Source organism: Camarhynchus parvulus, chromosome 15, assembly GCF_901933205.1.
Source record: "Camarhynchus parvulus chromosome 15, STF_HiC, whole genome shotgun sequence".
NCBI lineage: Eukaryota > Metazoa > Chordata > Aves > Passeriformes > Thraupidae > Camarhynchus > Camarhynchus parvulus.
Window position 1 is genome coordinate 8,293,085 of NC_044585.1, and position 17,345 is coordinate 8,310,429.

The following is a 17,345-nucleotide window of genomic DNA, read 5'->3' on the forward strand; positions in this document are numbered from 1 at the left end:
TTCTTGCCTTTCCCAGGGCATTCCCAGAGAAATGTTTCTCTCCTGTCTCCCTTGCTACAGCAGTGCTGTCAGGTAATTCCCCCAACCTGACTGTGCTGTGTCTTTCTCCAGTGCAGAATCAATACAACTCTAGGCTGCATTTTGAGCTTTTAGCTGCAAAACCCATTTTTGCTGTGTTTCCCACATTATCCTTTGAGTGCTCCTGTTGATTATAATTAATCCTTATAACATCCTCCATTGTGTCAAAGAATATTCCACAGATCAATTGAGTTTCACAACACCTTTGAGGTGTTGGTAAAAAATAGTACACTTCTAATTGCTGCTTTCTCCTTCTAGAAATGTCTCTGTTTTACTAGAAAGTGCATGACTGGGGGAAAAGGTTGTTTTATATAAAGCAGGTTAATGTCTTGTGCTCTGAAGCTGTGAAGTGCTGGGGGCACTCAGCTTCTCATGTGCTGCCCCTTGGCAGTGAGCAGGGGGTAAGAGCTGCTAACACAGCTGCTTTTGCTCATGTGGCCATTCCCAGCTTTCTGCTGCACTGCACTAAAAGTGGTGGATGGACTGGAGTATTTCAGGTACTGGAAAAACCCAGTTCTAATGCCAAGTGAGGGCCTGGAGCTTAATTCAGGCACATTTTTTGAGAAGTGTTTGTGATATGTCCATGTGACACTGTAGTCCAGTATAAAATTCTAAAAGCTGGATGTGGTTCTTTCTGTCGTTGTTCTGCTGTTGTTGCTCACTCCTGAAAACATTTTTTTTTCCTGAAAAAGCTGTGAAAGCTTGTGAAGTCGATATTTGAATATATATAATGAGAAGAAATAAACTCTAGAAGGGAGAGAGGGAGTTGCAAAGACTCAGTAGCATTTGTTTGTGAGTGATGATTATGCAGTTGCATCTAAAATGTATTTCCCACCCCTGTTCAATTAACAACTGAGGGTTTTAATGGACAGAGCCTACAGCTGCAGCAATCCATCCCCCAGAGAGAGAGATTCCAGCACCTGAGAGCAGTCTGCAAAGCCTGGCAGTGCCATTCCTCATCAGAAGGGGAGGAGACATCCTCATGGGAGCATCCTGCTGCTGTAAGGAGCTGCCTCCAGAGGATTTCTGTGGGGGAGACAGGGCTGGAAAAAGAATGAGTCTAAGCCCAAACTAGTATCTCAGTTCTGCAAAGCAGTGATGCCTTGATCCAGTGAAGTTTGTGTTTAGCTTTGAATACACGAAAAGGAAAATGAAGAAAGTGGTGTGTGTTTCTCTCCCTCACCTCATTCCCTCTTTTATCATGGGTAAAACTTTAAAAATATACCTGAAATATTCCCTCCAAGGCTTATTTAATTGCAAAGGCACTGAATTTCCTTACCTTGGTTGTGTCTTTCTTTCATTTTAGTTCCAAGACCAAATTTATTCCTTGTTAGCCTAAGATATGCTTTTCAGTGCTACAAGATGTGAAATCAAGATGTATATAGGATATGTCTCATCCTGTGTATGGGAGAGCTCTCAGCTTTTTTAGGCAAATCTGTTTCCAGGCTTGGCTCTGGGAAATATAATCAGGAAGATGCATTTCATCAAATAACTTGAATTTATAAATGCAAAGATCCTGGTGTATAAATATATGCATCAGCAGACGATGGAAGCGCCCAGCCAGGAGTATCCAGAGCCCTGTGTGGTTTTTTAGAGCCTTGGGACCACTTCTAGCTAGAGAATGATTCAACAGAAGGTCTTCAGAAATTACAGCACAAACAGAGAAGTACTGGAATTTCTTGCATACATGAAGTGCCATGTGATTGATGCTAATAGGTAAATTTAGAATGTAAACTTGAAAACAAAGAACTGTTTAATCTGTGTACATTTGTTATGAGCTGAGGTCTCTAAGAGCTAGCCAATGGCTTAATTTTCTGTTTTGATCTCTCTGTGCAGGACACCAGCCATGATTGGATGCTCCTTTGTGGTGGACAGAGAGTATTTTGGTGAGATTGGCCTGCTGGACCCTGGCATGGAGGTCTATGGAGGAGAAAACATCGAGTTAGGCATGAGAGTGAGTAACACAGAGACTTTGTGCATGTGCAGAGGGTGCTGGGGAGCTTGTGGCCCAGCAGAGCTGCTGTCTGACTGTTGTGCTGGAGAAGCTGATGCTGCAGCACTATCTGGAAGTGACAGTGCCAGTAAGTGCACGTTCCTGGCCTTGAGAGAACTGATAACAGTCAGGAATATGTTTTATTGGTTCTCCCTGTCAGTGTCTGAGCCCAGTGAGAAAGGTTTTCCCCTTTCCCTGTCTCTTTCCTGGTGCAAACAGCCTCTCTGAGTCTCCATGTGTTCATTGCCCTTAGCTGAGGTTGTACATTTGTGCTCTGACAGATGCAACACCTACAGAAAACTAAGGCCAGGCTGGTAGAAGTCACTTGGAATGTTCATCATACACACATTATGAATGCTGGGGTATTTTACAACTCTAAGGATCCTCCTTGTAGAATAAAATACAGGGTGCAGATATTCAGTCCTGTTGGACAGCTCAGTGTGAAGTGTGGACAGATGACTGGAATATCAGTCCCGTGGCCTGGACCTAAAGAAGGTTGGATACCTGTGATCCCTTGCCCTTGGTTTCAAGGTGGTGCTTGCCAGCAAGTCCTCCTGAAGCCCAAGGAATGTGGCTTTGCTTAGCATTTGAAAATTAGGCCACTTAATGTTGCATGAACAGAGTTTCCTCATTATAAAGCTGACTGTTTAATTATTTTCCCTTTACTCTTTATCCCCTGCTTCCCAGTAACATGTCCCTGGTGCATGTAATGTGCTCATTAAAGCATATATTCTGCTCTTGGTGAAACATTGAACATCATATTAGTCCATTTTTTATCTGGCTCTTCTTTTTTCTGAAATGGCTACAAACTCCTTCACACCATTGGACTGAGGAGGAAGGGCACTGCAGCAAGAGTTTATTTTCACATGTGGGTGTGTATTTGTTATTCCAGCATTGCAAGAGGGGTGGGTTTGTAATGGGACTGTGTGAATACACTGCTTATACTTTAGGGTTCAGAATTCACATAGGGGACAGAAAAACTGCTACCACAAATCATCCAATTTTCCTTAAGAGGGTCAGGCTATTACCAGGATTGTGTGAGCTTTCCTTTATCATTGTGCAGGGCTTTGAGCTGTTTGAAGCTTTTTCCACATGGCTGCTCCCAGAATAGATTGAACACTCTGGCAAAACTCTGGCGTGGTTGATGAATAAGGCTCCTAAGAAATGTGAAAGCTGTCGCTCTTCCTTAGGCCAGGAGAACTTGCTGAGTACGATTAGAGCTCCTGGTAAACAGAGGCAAAGGTTTTAATAGGATTATGAAATGGCACTTGCTTGAAGACACAAGGATTTGAGGTGAGTGAGGATGGGTTTTCAGGGATAGGGAACCTCTTAAAGCCTGCAGAAAGCTTGGATCTAGGAAACAGCTCTTTTGCTTTGGGTTTTATTTTGGTTGGGGGCCTTTTTTTGCCCTATAAGAAAAGCTATCCCTACTGTTTGGAAAGGGTTTTATGAAAATACAAGAGTATGAGTTTGTTGTGAAGGAAGCTGTGTGTCCATAGCACAGGTCTGTTACTCTGTGTTTCCAGCCTGGCAAGTAATATACAGTGTCTGCCTCCTAATTTGCAAATCCTATGTGTGATCCCCTCCTGTGAGCCTTTCAGAGCTGTCAGAAACTAACAGTGTGAAAATGCACAGGAACCTTCTCCCTTCTCTCTAGGCTATTTATAAAACCACTGTGAATTTACCAAGTTGGGAGGTTTTTAACTCCAGAACCTCCAAGTAAATTGCAAAAAAATCACTTCTTTCCTGAGGCCTGGTGCAGTGACCCATGCAGGGGTATTTGGTGCCTGCCCCCCACCTGCACAGAGGGGTGCTGTTGACCATGTGTGACTGCTTGTGTGAAGCAATGAAAGATAGAAAAAGGAAGGAATACATGAATGAATAAGTAAAGAACAAAAATTAATATAATAATAAATAATAAGATGTAGGGAAAGTGGTGGCCCATGCTTGGCTGCAAACAGTCCTCATTTGAAACAGCTGTAACAATAATCCTTTTCTACTTTTTTGAAAACTATTATCATGTAACTGCTAAGAGAAAAGGGATTAGGCTTGGAGTGTCTGAAATAGATTACATTGCATCTAGTGAACCCTTGTTTAAATTGTTTTAATAAAGTGAAATAGGGAAACAGTGAAACTAATGAGCTGATTTGGGAGGATACTGTTTGATAACCCAGCTAATTCCCATGAAATCTATTGTTTATTAAAAAATCATTACCTTGGGTATTCCACTGTTGGCTTTGCCCTTTCCTAAATTCCATAGATGGAAATATTTAAATAATTAGCCTAAGAGATTTTCTGTATTGAGTATGAATAAGCAGTGCAGCAACAGGCTGGGGTTGCCTGCTATGCCTATTGAAAGTATTTAGGGGTCTGCAGCTCTTTTTTAAACTCCTATTATTTTTTGAGTAAATAATGGTGGTTAGAGTGGTTAGAGCTGCAACATTCTCCTGATGGGGTGACTTCACACTGAAGCCAATGTCTGTTTGCCAAGAGAGGGAGATTCTGGTTTGGTTGAGAAAAAGCACCAGCTGTTCTGGGAAATAAAAGGGAAATGGACACATTTGCAGGCTTGTGGTAGTAAGGAAATGGATGGACACTCACATAATGTCACCTTGCACTGTATTTTTTAAAGGTGGCAGTTTCACCATGAGGTGGATAAATTGGGGGAATTCTGTTAGGACAAATGGTGCTATTCTCTCACTGTTCTCCAACCAGCTACTGAAGCTGATGGGAGTTATTATCAGCACCTAAACACAGGAAATTACAGCATCCAGTCTTGGCTGACTCCTCTGTGGATGAGCTGCCCTTCACGAGCACAGGCTGTAGAAGACACTCCAAATTCAGGGTAGATCATCTTTGCTGCTCCTGAACATCAAATGGTCTCTCTGAGTACAGGGAGATGTCCCAACAGGAAGAGAAATTCAAGCAGTGCTTGAATGTGGAGGCAGACAGGGATCCCTTTAAGTGAGGGTCCCAAATTATGACCCTGTAAGAAGCTGCATGCTGTGCAAGCATCATGTGAGTTCCATTCCTAGTGGGAGCTACAGACACACTTAATTATTTAGAAAGGGATCATATAAACATTAAAAGCCTAGTTTATGATTTAACCTAATACAAGCAGTTTATGATGCATCTTTTTATAGTGAGTCATTAATCATTGCACTAAGGATCCCTCTCTTCCTCTGGTGCTCCAGTGATAAGGTGAATGAATTGCTGTTCTTTTCACTTTGTGCCCATCAGCTGTAATGGTGGGTGGAAAGAGATCAAGCATTTATTTTAAAGGATGCTGCAGCAGAAATTAAGTTCTGCTTCCACCATTAAGAATCCAAACAAATTACATTTTAAAAAATCTGTTGCCACGTTGATAACTGCAAGTGAAACTCCTTTTCTTTTATGGCCAGCACCAGGCTGCTTTATTCTCAGTAGCACTGAGTCACACCAGCAGGTGAGTCCCAGGTACCTTTGGCCAGTTTGTGGCACTGTCAGTGGAATGTCTCTGGGAGCACAGAGCTCCTCAGGACTGAGAAGAGCTGACCCCAGCCAGGATCCAGCTCAGATCCTGAGTGCTCTCTGCTGCTGTGCTTCAGTTGGTGATGGAGGCCAAGCTGAAACCATGGGTTGTGTCAACAGGAATGCAGTCCCACTTCTGGCTTACACAAGTACTCTGTTTACTGTAAAAAAAATCATGATGCAGATGCACCAAAATCTCCTGATGAGGAAATGAAGCTCATTACCTAATGGACTTCCATACACAAGCACATCATTATACTTTCCCAACTTCTGTTATATGCCCTGCCTTTACTTTCTTTAAAAATAGATGAACTACATTTTTTCTGAGCAGAAATGCTAACGTTAGATTGTTGAGTAGTGAATTTTTGACCTCATTTTATTACCTTTAGCTAAAGAGATTTAGATTCCTTTGAGCAGTCAGTGTTTTAAATGCAGATTCCAGACTGGTGTGCTGTAATAAAAATGTCACAAGGTTTATGTATAGCAAACTTTAATTCTGAATTCTGGACAATGCTTTTTGCTCTGTGTGATTCATGAGGCCAGGTCTCTAGTCTTAGAGCTAAATAGAAACTCAGTTCTGGTGAGTTACTCAAAATTCCAGCCTTTTTTCACACGTGCTGTGGTAAAATACAAGTGAAAATTGCACAAAAAATAGAGGTTAATCAAAGTGTCTTATTATGGTGAATCTGAAAATGCTTCATTTTTATTTGGATCTTTCCCAAGCTGTAATTTTTAGTATAAATTAATTCAGTTTTGACTTAAAAGTCTTAAAGCCTTTTAGTTCAAAGACATTTAATCACTTGAACTGTGTTAACAAAACCCCACAGTTGCTGACATCTGAAAAAGTGGTGTGCTCTGTCCTTAGACATGCCTATTCACACTGGAGTGCAATAAATCAGCATTTTCAGCATGAAGTTAAATGCTATTAAAACGTTTCTGAGCAGTTCTACACTGCCTAAGCAAAATCCTGGTAAGTGATGTAATCTGCTGTTATTGGAAGTTGCCCCAGTGCTTAGGCTGCAAAGATCTCAGTGATAAATCTCCCAGGTCTCACCCTCCAGATAAAGTGTGTGAGTAAAGGTGTCCCCTTTTTCCATCTCCAGTTTAATTTAGCACTTTCAGAGGTATTTCCTGAGGTAAAGCAATGCTAGGCTTGGGGAGCCAAGCATGAAGAAGTCATGAAAGGATTGAAGTGGTGGTGCCTGCATTCCATGAATTCCCAGCTCTGTCCCCTCTTCAGAGCAGGAACTGGAGCTGCTGGTTCTGTGCTGGTGTGCAGAAGTGACGAGCCAGGCCCTCAGCACATCCAAAGCTCAGCATCTCCTGATTCCACTGGAGCTGCAGAGATTCAGGCAGGATGGGATCAGGCTTGGCATTTGTGTCCAGCAGTCACACATTCTGTCTGGAAATGGAGACAGACTTTGTGGCAAGGCAAGGAGCCCCTGCAGGTGTTTAACCCCAGCTCTGGAGTGTCCAAAACCACCCAGAGTCACCAAAAACCACCAAAAAAGAGTCACCACTGGGGTTGCCCATGACCAAAGTGTGCAGTGGCCAGATCCATGGGCAATGATTGTGCTCACAACTGGGAGGGAACTGTCAGCACTGCCAGGGACTCTGATCCCAGCTCTGAGGTCAGATCCCCACCCCAAAGCAGATCCAGGGAGAAGGTGGGAAAGCAGTGAGGACAGGCTGATTGCAGTGATAACCAGCACTGGGGACAGGGTTCAAATGTCTGACCTCAGCCACATTTCAAAGCAGAGGGTTTCCTCTGTAAAGGGTCTTCCCCACGTGAAAGAGCAGGATGTGCAAACATTGTCAAGCAGAGCCAAACAGCTAAAACGTGGTCCTGGGCCTCTTCTGATGAAGTTAGAGTACTTGGGTTTTTCTCTGACCAGATTATTAGTATAGTCTTAATTGTACTTTTAATGGGATCTATCATCCTGGTTTTGAGGACAGAACCCAAATCCCTCCCTGTCTGCAATTTCTTTGAACCATACTGTCCTCTTTTCTTTCTTATTTTCTTCATTATTTTTCTTTTTAATAAAATAAGGATAACTTTAACCTTGCGTGAGAAACAATGGTTTCATCAGAACACAGCACAGTGGTGCTGTAGCAGGAAATTGCCAGCGCAGTACAGGACTGGAGCTTGTGAGTACCCTTAAAAACCCTCTCTAAAGTGGGAGCGTTGGAAATGGCTCAGAAAAGAGCATCTGGCCATTTGGCTCCAGTATCACATCATGCTCCACCGAGTGTAACATTTTATGTCACAAACTCTTTCATGTACCAGGACATTATCAAAGCACAGGGCTGGAAATTTCAGAAAGAGATCAACAGCAAAAAACTGAGGGGAAAAAAAAAAATGCTTCCTTAGTCTTTGCCACTTTCTTCTCAGCCCCTTTCCTGCAGGTTTGATCTCAATCTAAAATGTGTTCCTCTTCAGAGGCAAAGTGTGAACTGGATGAGAGAGAGAGAGGGGAAAATGAAGAGGAGAGTGTTAATTGAGATTGAAATAGGTTTCACTTGCCTAATGATGAGTCTGAACCGAACACTAGAGATGAGCTACAGCTGTTCAGAAACTTTCTGATACAACATTTTTTGTGTTGCAAAAATAACAGCTCGTCCAGAACTCCAAATGGTCTGTAGAACTCTAAATTTTGATGCTGATTACTGAAAGCTTGGCTTGGCCTGTTTTGTACCCAGAGGTGCCCAACTCTTTAGGTCAGTCTTTAGCTTGGTCCCACCTGGCAAAAGATTTCTTTGAGTTTTTCTGGAACCATTTTGAATCTCTCTCAGAAATCTTTAAAAAAAAAAGAAGAAAAACCAGTTCTGTGGAAAGCATCCTTTTCCCACACAAAAAGAAAGGAAGATGTGAAAGTGATCCAGGATACCAGCTGTTCCCAGAGAGAGGGGATGCCTCTTTCCTAATTGACTTTTTGAGTAGCTCCCCAGCTGGTTTTTGTTTTTTTGGGGGGGATGAGAAGTTTAATCAGCAATCTCTAGGAAATATAAAAGGCTCTCAAGATGGGAGGAGTCCTCTCAGCCTGGATTTCTGTGGTTGGAGCAAAGATTTGGCTTGGAGCAGTGTCCTGTGGGGTCATCCCCAGCCCAGCAGCCTGGGTAAGTTCTGAATGTGTGGGTCACAGCCCAGACTGCTCCCCTTGGCAGTGACCAGGGCCAGTGACCTCATTTGGGAAAGTGCTTTTCAGCCTTAGGGCTGAGCTCCTCCAGGCTGAGTGCAGGTCTGGAGGTGGGATTTAGGTATTTAAACGCACAGCTGAGGTGTTACCCCTGCAGGAGTGCTCAGGTCACCATTATTTATGGTGTTAAACATCGAAGTCATCACCACTGGCAAGTGGAAGTGTTTTTGTCATGGGAGCATGAGGGTAACAGAGCTGATCTTTGAGAGTTGTAGGCTTGGAGGGTTAAGAGTTCTGGGGCCTGGGTTTGCTTGGCTCAGTTTTAATTCTGCCTGGAAGGCTTTGCAAGGTGATGTGACATTTTCTTGCTGTACCATTTTTAGTCTGCTAAAGAAACCTCTAACTGACTAATAATTATCCTTGCACCAGTGTCACCTGAATAAGGCAGAGCATGTCGAGCTGACCTGTGTGACAGGTACCTCTGAGCTGAGGAGCAGGGAAGGATTAACTCATGTAGCTGTGTTGTTGGATAAAGGTCCACTCCTCGGTGCCAAATTTATCATTATCTGCATTGTGTGTAACACATGGAAAACAGGCAGCTTAACACTGTGCTTGAAAGAGCATTTTGTGTAGAAAGAGCAGCAGATTAGCCAGCAGTGAGAGGTGAGTTGGTGCTTCTCCCCCAAAGAGCTCCCAGAGGAGTGAGACCTGGCACCTCCTTAGAGGAGCCAGAACAGGGAACCAGATCCTTATCTGGCCAAGCACAGACAGAAAAAAAAAATTTCATTAAAGTACTTATAGCCATAAAATTTCAAGATGCTCTTAAATTTTGTTTTCTACACAGGAAAAACAGGGAAACAGGTTGGCTGAAATGTTTTCTTAGCATGTTTATTGTAACCCTGCTCTGTGTGTAGTTTCACTGCTGGCGTGCTGCAGCCAGTCTAGATTCACATGGATAAATTCCCTCTGCATCCTCATATGTCATTGTTTCTCTTCCATGAATATCAGATTAGATTTCATGGCAGTGTTAGACATATATTTAATGTGCACAAAAGCATTGGTCAAAATGCCAATTGCTTTCCATTGGTAGCTTGCTTTCAACATAATGGAAAGGTGTTAGCTATTTAAAAGAGAGGGAAAACAAACACAAAATGACATAACTGTCATTTCTATTTGTACTCTAGGCTTAGAAAAAGCAGATCTCACTGAAAAATCATATTTAATATGACATACAGAATTTATAGCATGAGAAATGCAGCCAAGGATAACCCAGAGAAGCAACAAAATCCATTTGCAAAATCTGTTTTGGGTGCAACTGTGTATCACATAGTCAAGTGTTTTGACTGTGATAAAATAATTTATTCATGTGTTTTAGTAAAACTGTAGCTGCATATTTCTACCTAAAATTCCACTTAGATTTCCTCTGTGTCTCTGAGACAATGTCATTTGCACAAATATCTTCCTATCAGAAAAGCAAATTATTCAATAACCTCAGAGCAGGTCCTGTCTGTAATTCCTGGCATGCTCTGAGGAAGCAGGTAAATTAGTTTGGTTTCATTTAACCAAGGGGAAACTGAGGCAGAAGGCTCCAAAGATGTCCCCATGGAATGTCTGAGAGTCATCTGGTGGCAGAGCCAGGCTGAAACTATTTAAAATAAACTTTATTGTATTTCTCTACTAATTGGTCTGAATTCAAAGCCTGAAATGATTACTGGGGGTTACAGCACCTGCATACATTATAAGAAGTGCACTTGAAATTTCTGTGTTCCTTTAGGGCCTGATTGAGTGAAGAAAGGATAAGGGTGATGGACTTCAGGAGGAATGAGTGAGTCCTAATTTCTGGGTCTGAATAGGGAGTGCAAAGCACATTCAAAGCCTGAGTAGGTGTGCAAAACACACTGAAAAATCCTCTTGAGATCTGCTTTTCCTATTCCTGCTTCCAGCTGGTGTTGTGCTGGCAGGTTCCTGGTGGCTTGCAGAGTTTCTGATAAATCTTCTGTGGCCAGCTCACCAGCACTGTCCCTGATCCCCCAGGGAGGAGAGGTGGTGTCATTTTCTGTCTCTGCCTCCCCTCCACTTGCCAAGAACATCCCTCAGGGCCAGTCTGGCAGCTGAGGAAGGGTGGAACATCCTGCCTGTGCACACACACACACACATCATATTCCTTCTTCACTCCCTTCCCTCACCCTTCTTATCCCTCATCAAGAAATCCATGAGCTCCCAAACCCTTGTACTGCAGGAATGGGCAGTCTCAAGCTGGGATGCCTTGGAATGGCTGCCTAGAACAGAGGTTAGACAGAGTTAGGAGGAAAAAGTGGGTGTTTATCAAAGGTCTTCAATGGATACACCATGGGCAGCCAAAAGCCTTGCAGAGGCTGCCCCCAAGATGGACAACGGTCACAAGTTTTTCAGACAGGTATAAGTGTGGTCTGTTTGCATATCAGGTGTTAATCCTCCAATTACAGCTTCAGGTAATGAAGTCATATTCCTCCAGTTTGCTCCTTCCCCAATTCACTTTTGTCCGAGTTTTTCAGGGCCTGAGGCTGTGAGGTGTCCTTGGGTCACAGAGGGATTGTTTTGCCTAACTAAAACGTGAAGACAATTAACTACACACTTTCCATGGAGTTTAGAGCTGGGCGCTGATGCAGTATAGGATTTGAAAAATACAAAATCTAAAATCTTAAGGCATCAGCTGCCCTGGTGCATGTGCTGGGCTGGCTGGTGGGTGTGTGAGCACTGAGCTGTGAGTGGTGCTGTGTTCCCTGCCCTCTGTGGCTCAGCCTGTCCTGCTGCTGGCCCCAGCCCTGCTGCCCTGACACCGCTCCTGTAGCCGAGAGGCGCCGGTCTGCCAGAGCCCCCGAGCCTCTGAGACATGCTGACAGTTCAGCTCCAGTTAGCTGCAGTTCAAGGTCAAATAGGACTTTAAAATATGAATAGATGTCAGGGTTTGCTGGCACATCGATCTCAGTCTTTTTGATTAGTGCCAGATCGCATGAATAAATTAGCCTTGACAGGTGCGATAAATTGTATAGACTACTGATCTCAAACAGTAAATGTTAGAGAAGGACGTGGAAGGCCTGGAGGGGAAAATACCCTCTGCAGATGCTTGCATTAAATGAGGTGAGCTTTGATACAGTGCTCAGGGGGTGATCTTCAGGCAGGAGGAGGCCTTTTGTTCATTTGAGATTCTGTGCCAAGCCAGGGCACGTCTCCGGCTGTGGTATTGATTTCCTTTGTCAGAAGGAGTTTGGGTTGCTGTGCCTGGTGAAGCGAGAGGGCTCTGGGGCCTGTCCCACCCACTGCCCTCCCCCAACCCTTCCAGGGGTGTAAAAATGGCCTGGGCTCAGCCCTTCTGGGTCTTAAACAGCAAGCAGGTCTCCAACTACAGTAAAACAGAAGTAGAAGGCATTGGAAGTGTCTCTTGGTAGTTGTCATGCTGTGCTGAACATTGTCAAGCCACAACTGAATTCTGCATGTCAGATCTTGGCTTTGCAGGGTCTTTTTACTTGGAAACCAATGCTGATATTTAGAGAAATTCACATGACAGAGTACATGCTTTCTTTCTCTATGATTTCCTGTAAAACATAACTGGGATGCTTCATTTCCCTCTTATGCATAAATCTTAGCAATGCAAATCACTAGTTAATTTTATTTTTAATAAGAGTGTTTTCTCTTTTGTTGTTTGCTAAATGAGCATGTGAAAGTAATTTGAGGATAGAACAGAGGTTTTTTATTCTATTTCATATATCTCCGCCTAAGAACTTTCAGTTTTCTTAAATCAGCAATCAAATATTGTAATCCTCTCCAACATCAGACACATCACAAAGCCAGACTTTGTCACAGACATTTCAACTCGTTCTTTTACTGATATCCTTTAATTAAGCATGCCCTCTTTCTGCAGCACCATGCACACATTCTGTCTCCCCATCTTGATAACTCATCTGTGTGTTTGTGTAAATAAGTCTGTGTGTACATATTTATATGTAAGTACAGATCATGGACTAGTGCTCATTTTGGCCCATTCTTCCTCACAAGGGCTTCTGTGAAATACTTGGATTTATGCTGAGACACCGAGCTTCATAGTACAGATAATCTGAAATGCACAATTCCAAATGCAGAAGCATTTTTCTCTCCAAAAGCAGAAAGGTATGGATGTGCTATATTTTGTAGCACGAGAATTAAAGAGAGAAACTTTGGGTTTGCCTCAATCGATTTTACAAAATGAAAGCAGAGCAGAGTCTAAATTCAGTGGATTTTAAATTTTCATTGTGAATGTTCTGCATAGATCCATTGTCCTTACTATAAATATACAGCCACCAGTTTTGTGCATAAATTGTCCCTTTAATACACAAAATCAATAACATATGTATAATCTAAAAGAGACTATTACAAATCTGTTGTTCATGTGCCAAAAAGTTTGGGTGCTGTGATGAACTGATACATCTTCAATACATGTGTAGTGTTAGAATGGAAGGAGTTGCTAAAAGGGATTTTGACTTGTATAGAAATGCCTTTTTTTAATATAAAGATAAGGTGATTATCTTGATTACAAGATCTTCACCAGATGGGTGATATCCTGCACACACAGGGCTAAGGATGGTGTTAAGAACAGAAAATGGGGTGTATGACAGAAAGGAGGGTCAGCCGTGGTGCTGAGTGGGAAGAAGCAAATTACCTAGTAAGAAGGATTTTGAGAATCACAGAGGAGCTCTGGGAGGATTAGCCAATGCAGGCAGGTGTCTCCAAGCCTCAAAATGTGTGCTTTTCTGATTACTGGTATTAGAGAGAAAAAAATAAATGTTTACAAAGCGATAGGGAGGAGAATGAAGATTATATTTTGAGGGCCAGGGAAGTATTGTGCCAGACTTAGGAACTGCAGAAAAAATGCTGTTGAAGTAAACAGATAAGAGAGAAGCGTTAGTATTGCTAGAACTGGGGCTTCTTGAACACATGCCAAATGAAATGTGGGGGGATTTGCTCATAAGAGTCGAACGATCTTCAGTCAAAAAGGCTGCAGAGATTATTAAGGAGGTTTTTTGCATTCCTACAAAAGTGCTTCCCTGTTTGCACTCATAATATCTGTTATTTTTCTGATCTGGGGGCAGGGCAGCAGAGTGGGACATGGCTCTGATTTTGTGTCAAACCAAGCTTTGCCAGGAACCTCCTGAGAGGAGAGGTGGAGTTTTGGTAAAGCCAGTTTGGAAACTATCTCTGGTAGTACCAGCTGCTTGAAATGAACCTGGCCTGTTCCTGCAGGGGATGGAGCTGTGGATAATAATGAATCATGGAGCCAAGCCCTCAGTGTTCTGCAGTGAGCACTCTCAGTGTTAAGCCAGACCTGGTATAAACTGAATCAGTCCATTAACTTTCCTCCTTTACCTTGCCTCCTCCTTCCCATCTCTTCCCTAGGCCATTTTTTAACTTGAGGGTCAATGTGTTTTGCTTCTGGGGTTGTGCTGAGGTGTTCCCAGGGCTGCAGCAGAAGTGGGAAGGGATTTTGGAAAGCTGCATTCAGAGCCAGGCTGGTGTCATTGTGTGCCCTGTAGCGTTGTAGGTGCTTTCATTTGAACAGGTTACCCATGGCTGTCTCCTGCTGGAAGCACAGCAAAAATAATTGCTGAGGGAAATGTGGTTCATTTTTCTCTTTCCTCATTAATCCCTATTCAGTATCTCTTCAGGAAGATGCAGTCATGTGTCAGTGTGCTATAACTTACTTTCCCTTTCCATTCCCTCTGCCTGTTTTAATTAGGCACAGCCCTGTTGTCCATCTTACTGGAGCAACATTTCCTGTCATGTCAGATGTCAAAGGCAGTTTCTACATGAAAATATAGCAAATTCTCACACTTATTAAGATGGCTTTTTTAGATCTCTACACAAAGTTTTGTCATTCTGCATACCTTGTGGGGCACTGACATTTTTTTCTGGAGTCTGGATGTGGAGGGCTGACTGTCAGCCACATCCCTATTTATCCCTAGGTGCTTTCACAACAGTCTCTGGGCTAAACACAGATCTGCTGTCAGTTCTGCCTGGCAGAACCAAAGCAGGGCTAAGGAAGGTGTAGATGTAACCAGGCTGGTTGTGTGACAGGCACCAGCTTGGCAACCATGAAAATGAGATGCAGAGGGAGGTACAGGTTTGACTTTGCTCAGTTCTCAGCCCTGGCAGGCAGGTGTGCTATGCAAGCAGCACTCATTAAATCCCCTCTAAGGCAGTCTAGGAGGTTTGGATATCTTTTGCATTTTGCACGTGGAACTGGCAACAAAGGAAGTGTTTTGTGGGGATGGTGGGGATGAGGCACTGAAGTGTGTGAGACAAATGCCCAGGACCAAACATTCCTGAGCTGTCCAAGGGCTGTGCTGAGAATTCATGCCATTTTCCCACCTTGGTTCAGTTTTTTTCCCAGTCTTAAATCCTTTCTTTCTGGCAAGTCTTTAGACTTTTTCTCCACCTTCTGTCTCCTGCTTTTGCCAACGTATCTCATTCTGTTTCATCACTCTCCTCTCCCTCCCTCCGCCTCTCCTGGCTCAGCTCCACCAGGCCTTAATGTTCCACATTCTCCTCTAGCTGTGCCAGTGACTTATGAGCTCAGTGCTGCTGTGGACACCAGACCTCTTAAGCACCTTAGCAACTCCCAGGAAAGCTCATAAATGTCTTTCACAATGGATGTTCAAAGTAAGAGGAGCATTAGAGGTTTGAGGAGTTTCTTGCCTAATAGGAGAAGCCTAACTAGATGAGAAGGGGAGAACCTATTGCTTGGGGTAGGAAAATATAGATGCCTTTTTAATTGTAAGAACAACTAATTAGGTGTCCTGTCTGTGACATGAAGTGAGAATGTGAAGGAAATGTTGTAGTTTGAACAGAAATTAATGCAGAGGAAAAGCAGAAGAGGCTTATGTTTTGTAGGGAAATTAGCCTTTGTTGATCATAGAACTTTCTTTTAACATCCCCTCTGACTGTAGAAAGATAGTGGGGTAAAGACTTGTAGAGGTGTTATGTGTCTGAAAGTAAAACTGGAAATAATGACCTCAGGAAATGAACACAGAGGTGAATGTAAATAGAATCTGATTAATGAGTCAAAGGAGGGCCAAACTCAGATGCACAGGGAGAAGTCTCTGAAACCCTCAAGGTCTCAAGAACAAATCCTGTTCTGAGGTTTGTCTGCTCTATCCCTTATACCTCTGTTATCTCTTGCCTGATTGTCTCTTCTGCTCCTTTGGTCTCTCTTTCTCTGTGTGGCTGCTTGTTTTTTAATGCTGCCTTCTTTCTTTTCATCCACTTGTTCCCCTCAGGTAGTTGGACAAAGTAGCTCAGAATTACTTCATGCTAATGAGAATCCAATGCTGCCTTTCTCCCACTTGATGGAAACAACCTTGAGGCCCCACGCTGCACAAGGAGCAGATTGCAGATAATATGGACACAGTTTTAGTACAAAAACAATCATGGGGTGTAGAAGTGGAACAGAAAACAAATTTTAAATCCTTACAGTGCCTTGTATCATTAAATCCTGGAAATGTGGGCTGAAATCCCTCTCCATAGCCAGGGCAGCCCAATTGTTTTAGGGATGGTTTTAATGCTAATAACTGCTTGATATCATAGACAGGTTGTTTTGGTTGATTAATTTGGATGTTTCAGCTTATGTGCATGAGTATTCCCAAACTAGTCAGGGGTTTTGCCAATAACTTGGCTGTGGTGGCATCAAGCTGTGGCTGACACTAACTGTGCCAGCTTATGAATTTTGATCCAGTCAGTCTTTTCTCTCACTTTGAACCAAAACATCAAAGTACCTATTTATTATTTTTTAAGCAATCACCTGTGGATTTCTATTGGTTTGCATCAGTAAAATGTTACTGGAGGGAGTTCCTGTGGATGTTCAATGCCACATGATTTGAACACCCTATCAAATAGATGTGCACAGGCAGCTGCCTGCATTCAGGGCTGTGTTTTCACTGAATGGCCATGGTGAAAGTTAAATGATGAGCCCATGCACACACTGCAATACTGCTGACATTCAAATGGCCAAATCAAATCTAAATTGGATATGATTGGTGCCATCAGTCTGAGACACACTTAGTGTCTGCAGTTATGCTTTTGTTTCATGTGTATTTAGGAGGTGACTCCTCTGGGTGTCTGCCTTAATGGGCTTTGGCTCCTGGAGAACACAAGCTTTGTGTTTCAGGGGAACTTAACTCTCTATCAACTTCACTGCCCAACCATAGGAGCACTCTGTCACTGGTGTTTCCTAGTGATTGACAGTCAGGAAGGCACTCCAGAGTGACAACTTAACACTTTTCTGCGTATCCCTTTGCTAGGTTGAAGGGACATCGAAGTGTTGGCTCCAGACAGTCATTTGTAAGACTCTGTCTACATCTCAGACTAGTGCCAGATGAAGCATTAGATGTCATCAGCTGTGACAACGTGGTACCCACATTTCCAGCCCAAATCCTGGCTGGAATGTGGCGTACCTTCTGCTCTTTGTAGGCATCAAGAACCAAGGAAACTGATAAATTGTTGTTGGGGTTCATTTTCAGAGTACTGTCTAGGCAATTCCATTAATATTAATAGGAATTTAGCAGATAAATCTCCTTGAATAACTTTTAGAAAATTTACCCTTAATGTGCCTTACATTT

General features: G+C 42.9%; 1 protein-coding gene across 3 annotated transcripts in view; it reads left to right on the top strand.

Moving 5' to 3' along the window:
• The window catches only part of GALNT9 (polypeptide N-acetylgalactosaminyltransferase 9), a 130,714-nt gene that overhangs the window by 66,497 nt on the left and 46,872 nt on the right, over positions 1-17,345 (top strand). For all 3 annotated transcript variants that reach the window (XM_030959163.1, XM_030959161.1, XM_030959162.1), the window contains one exon: positions 1,915-2,032. In XM_030959163.1, the coding sequence (XP_030815023.1) occupies positions 1,915-2,032 (118 nt within the window). The remainder of the gene's footprint in view (positions 1-1,914; positions 2,033-17,345) is intronic.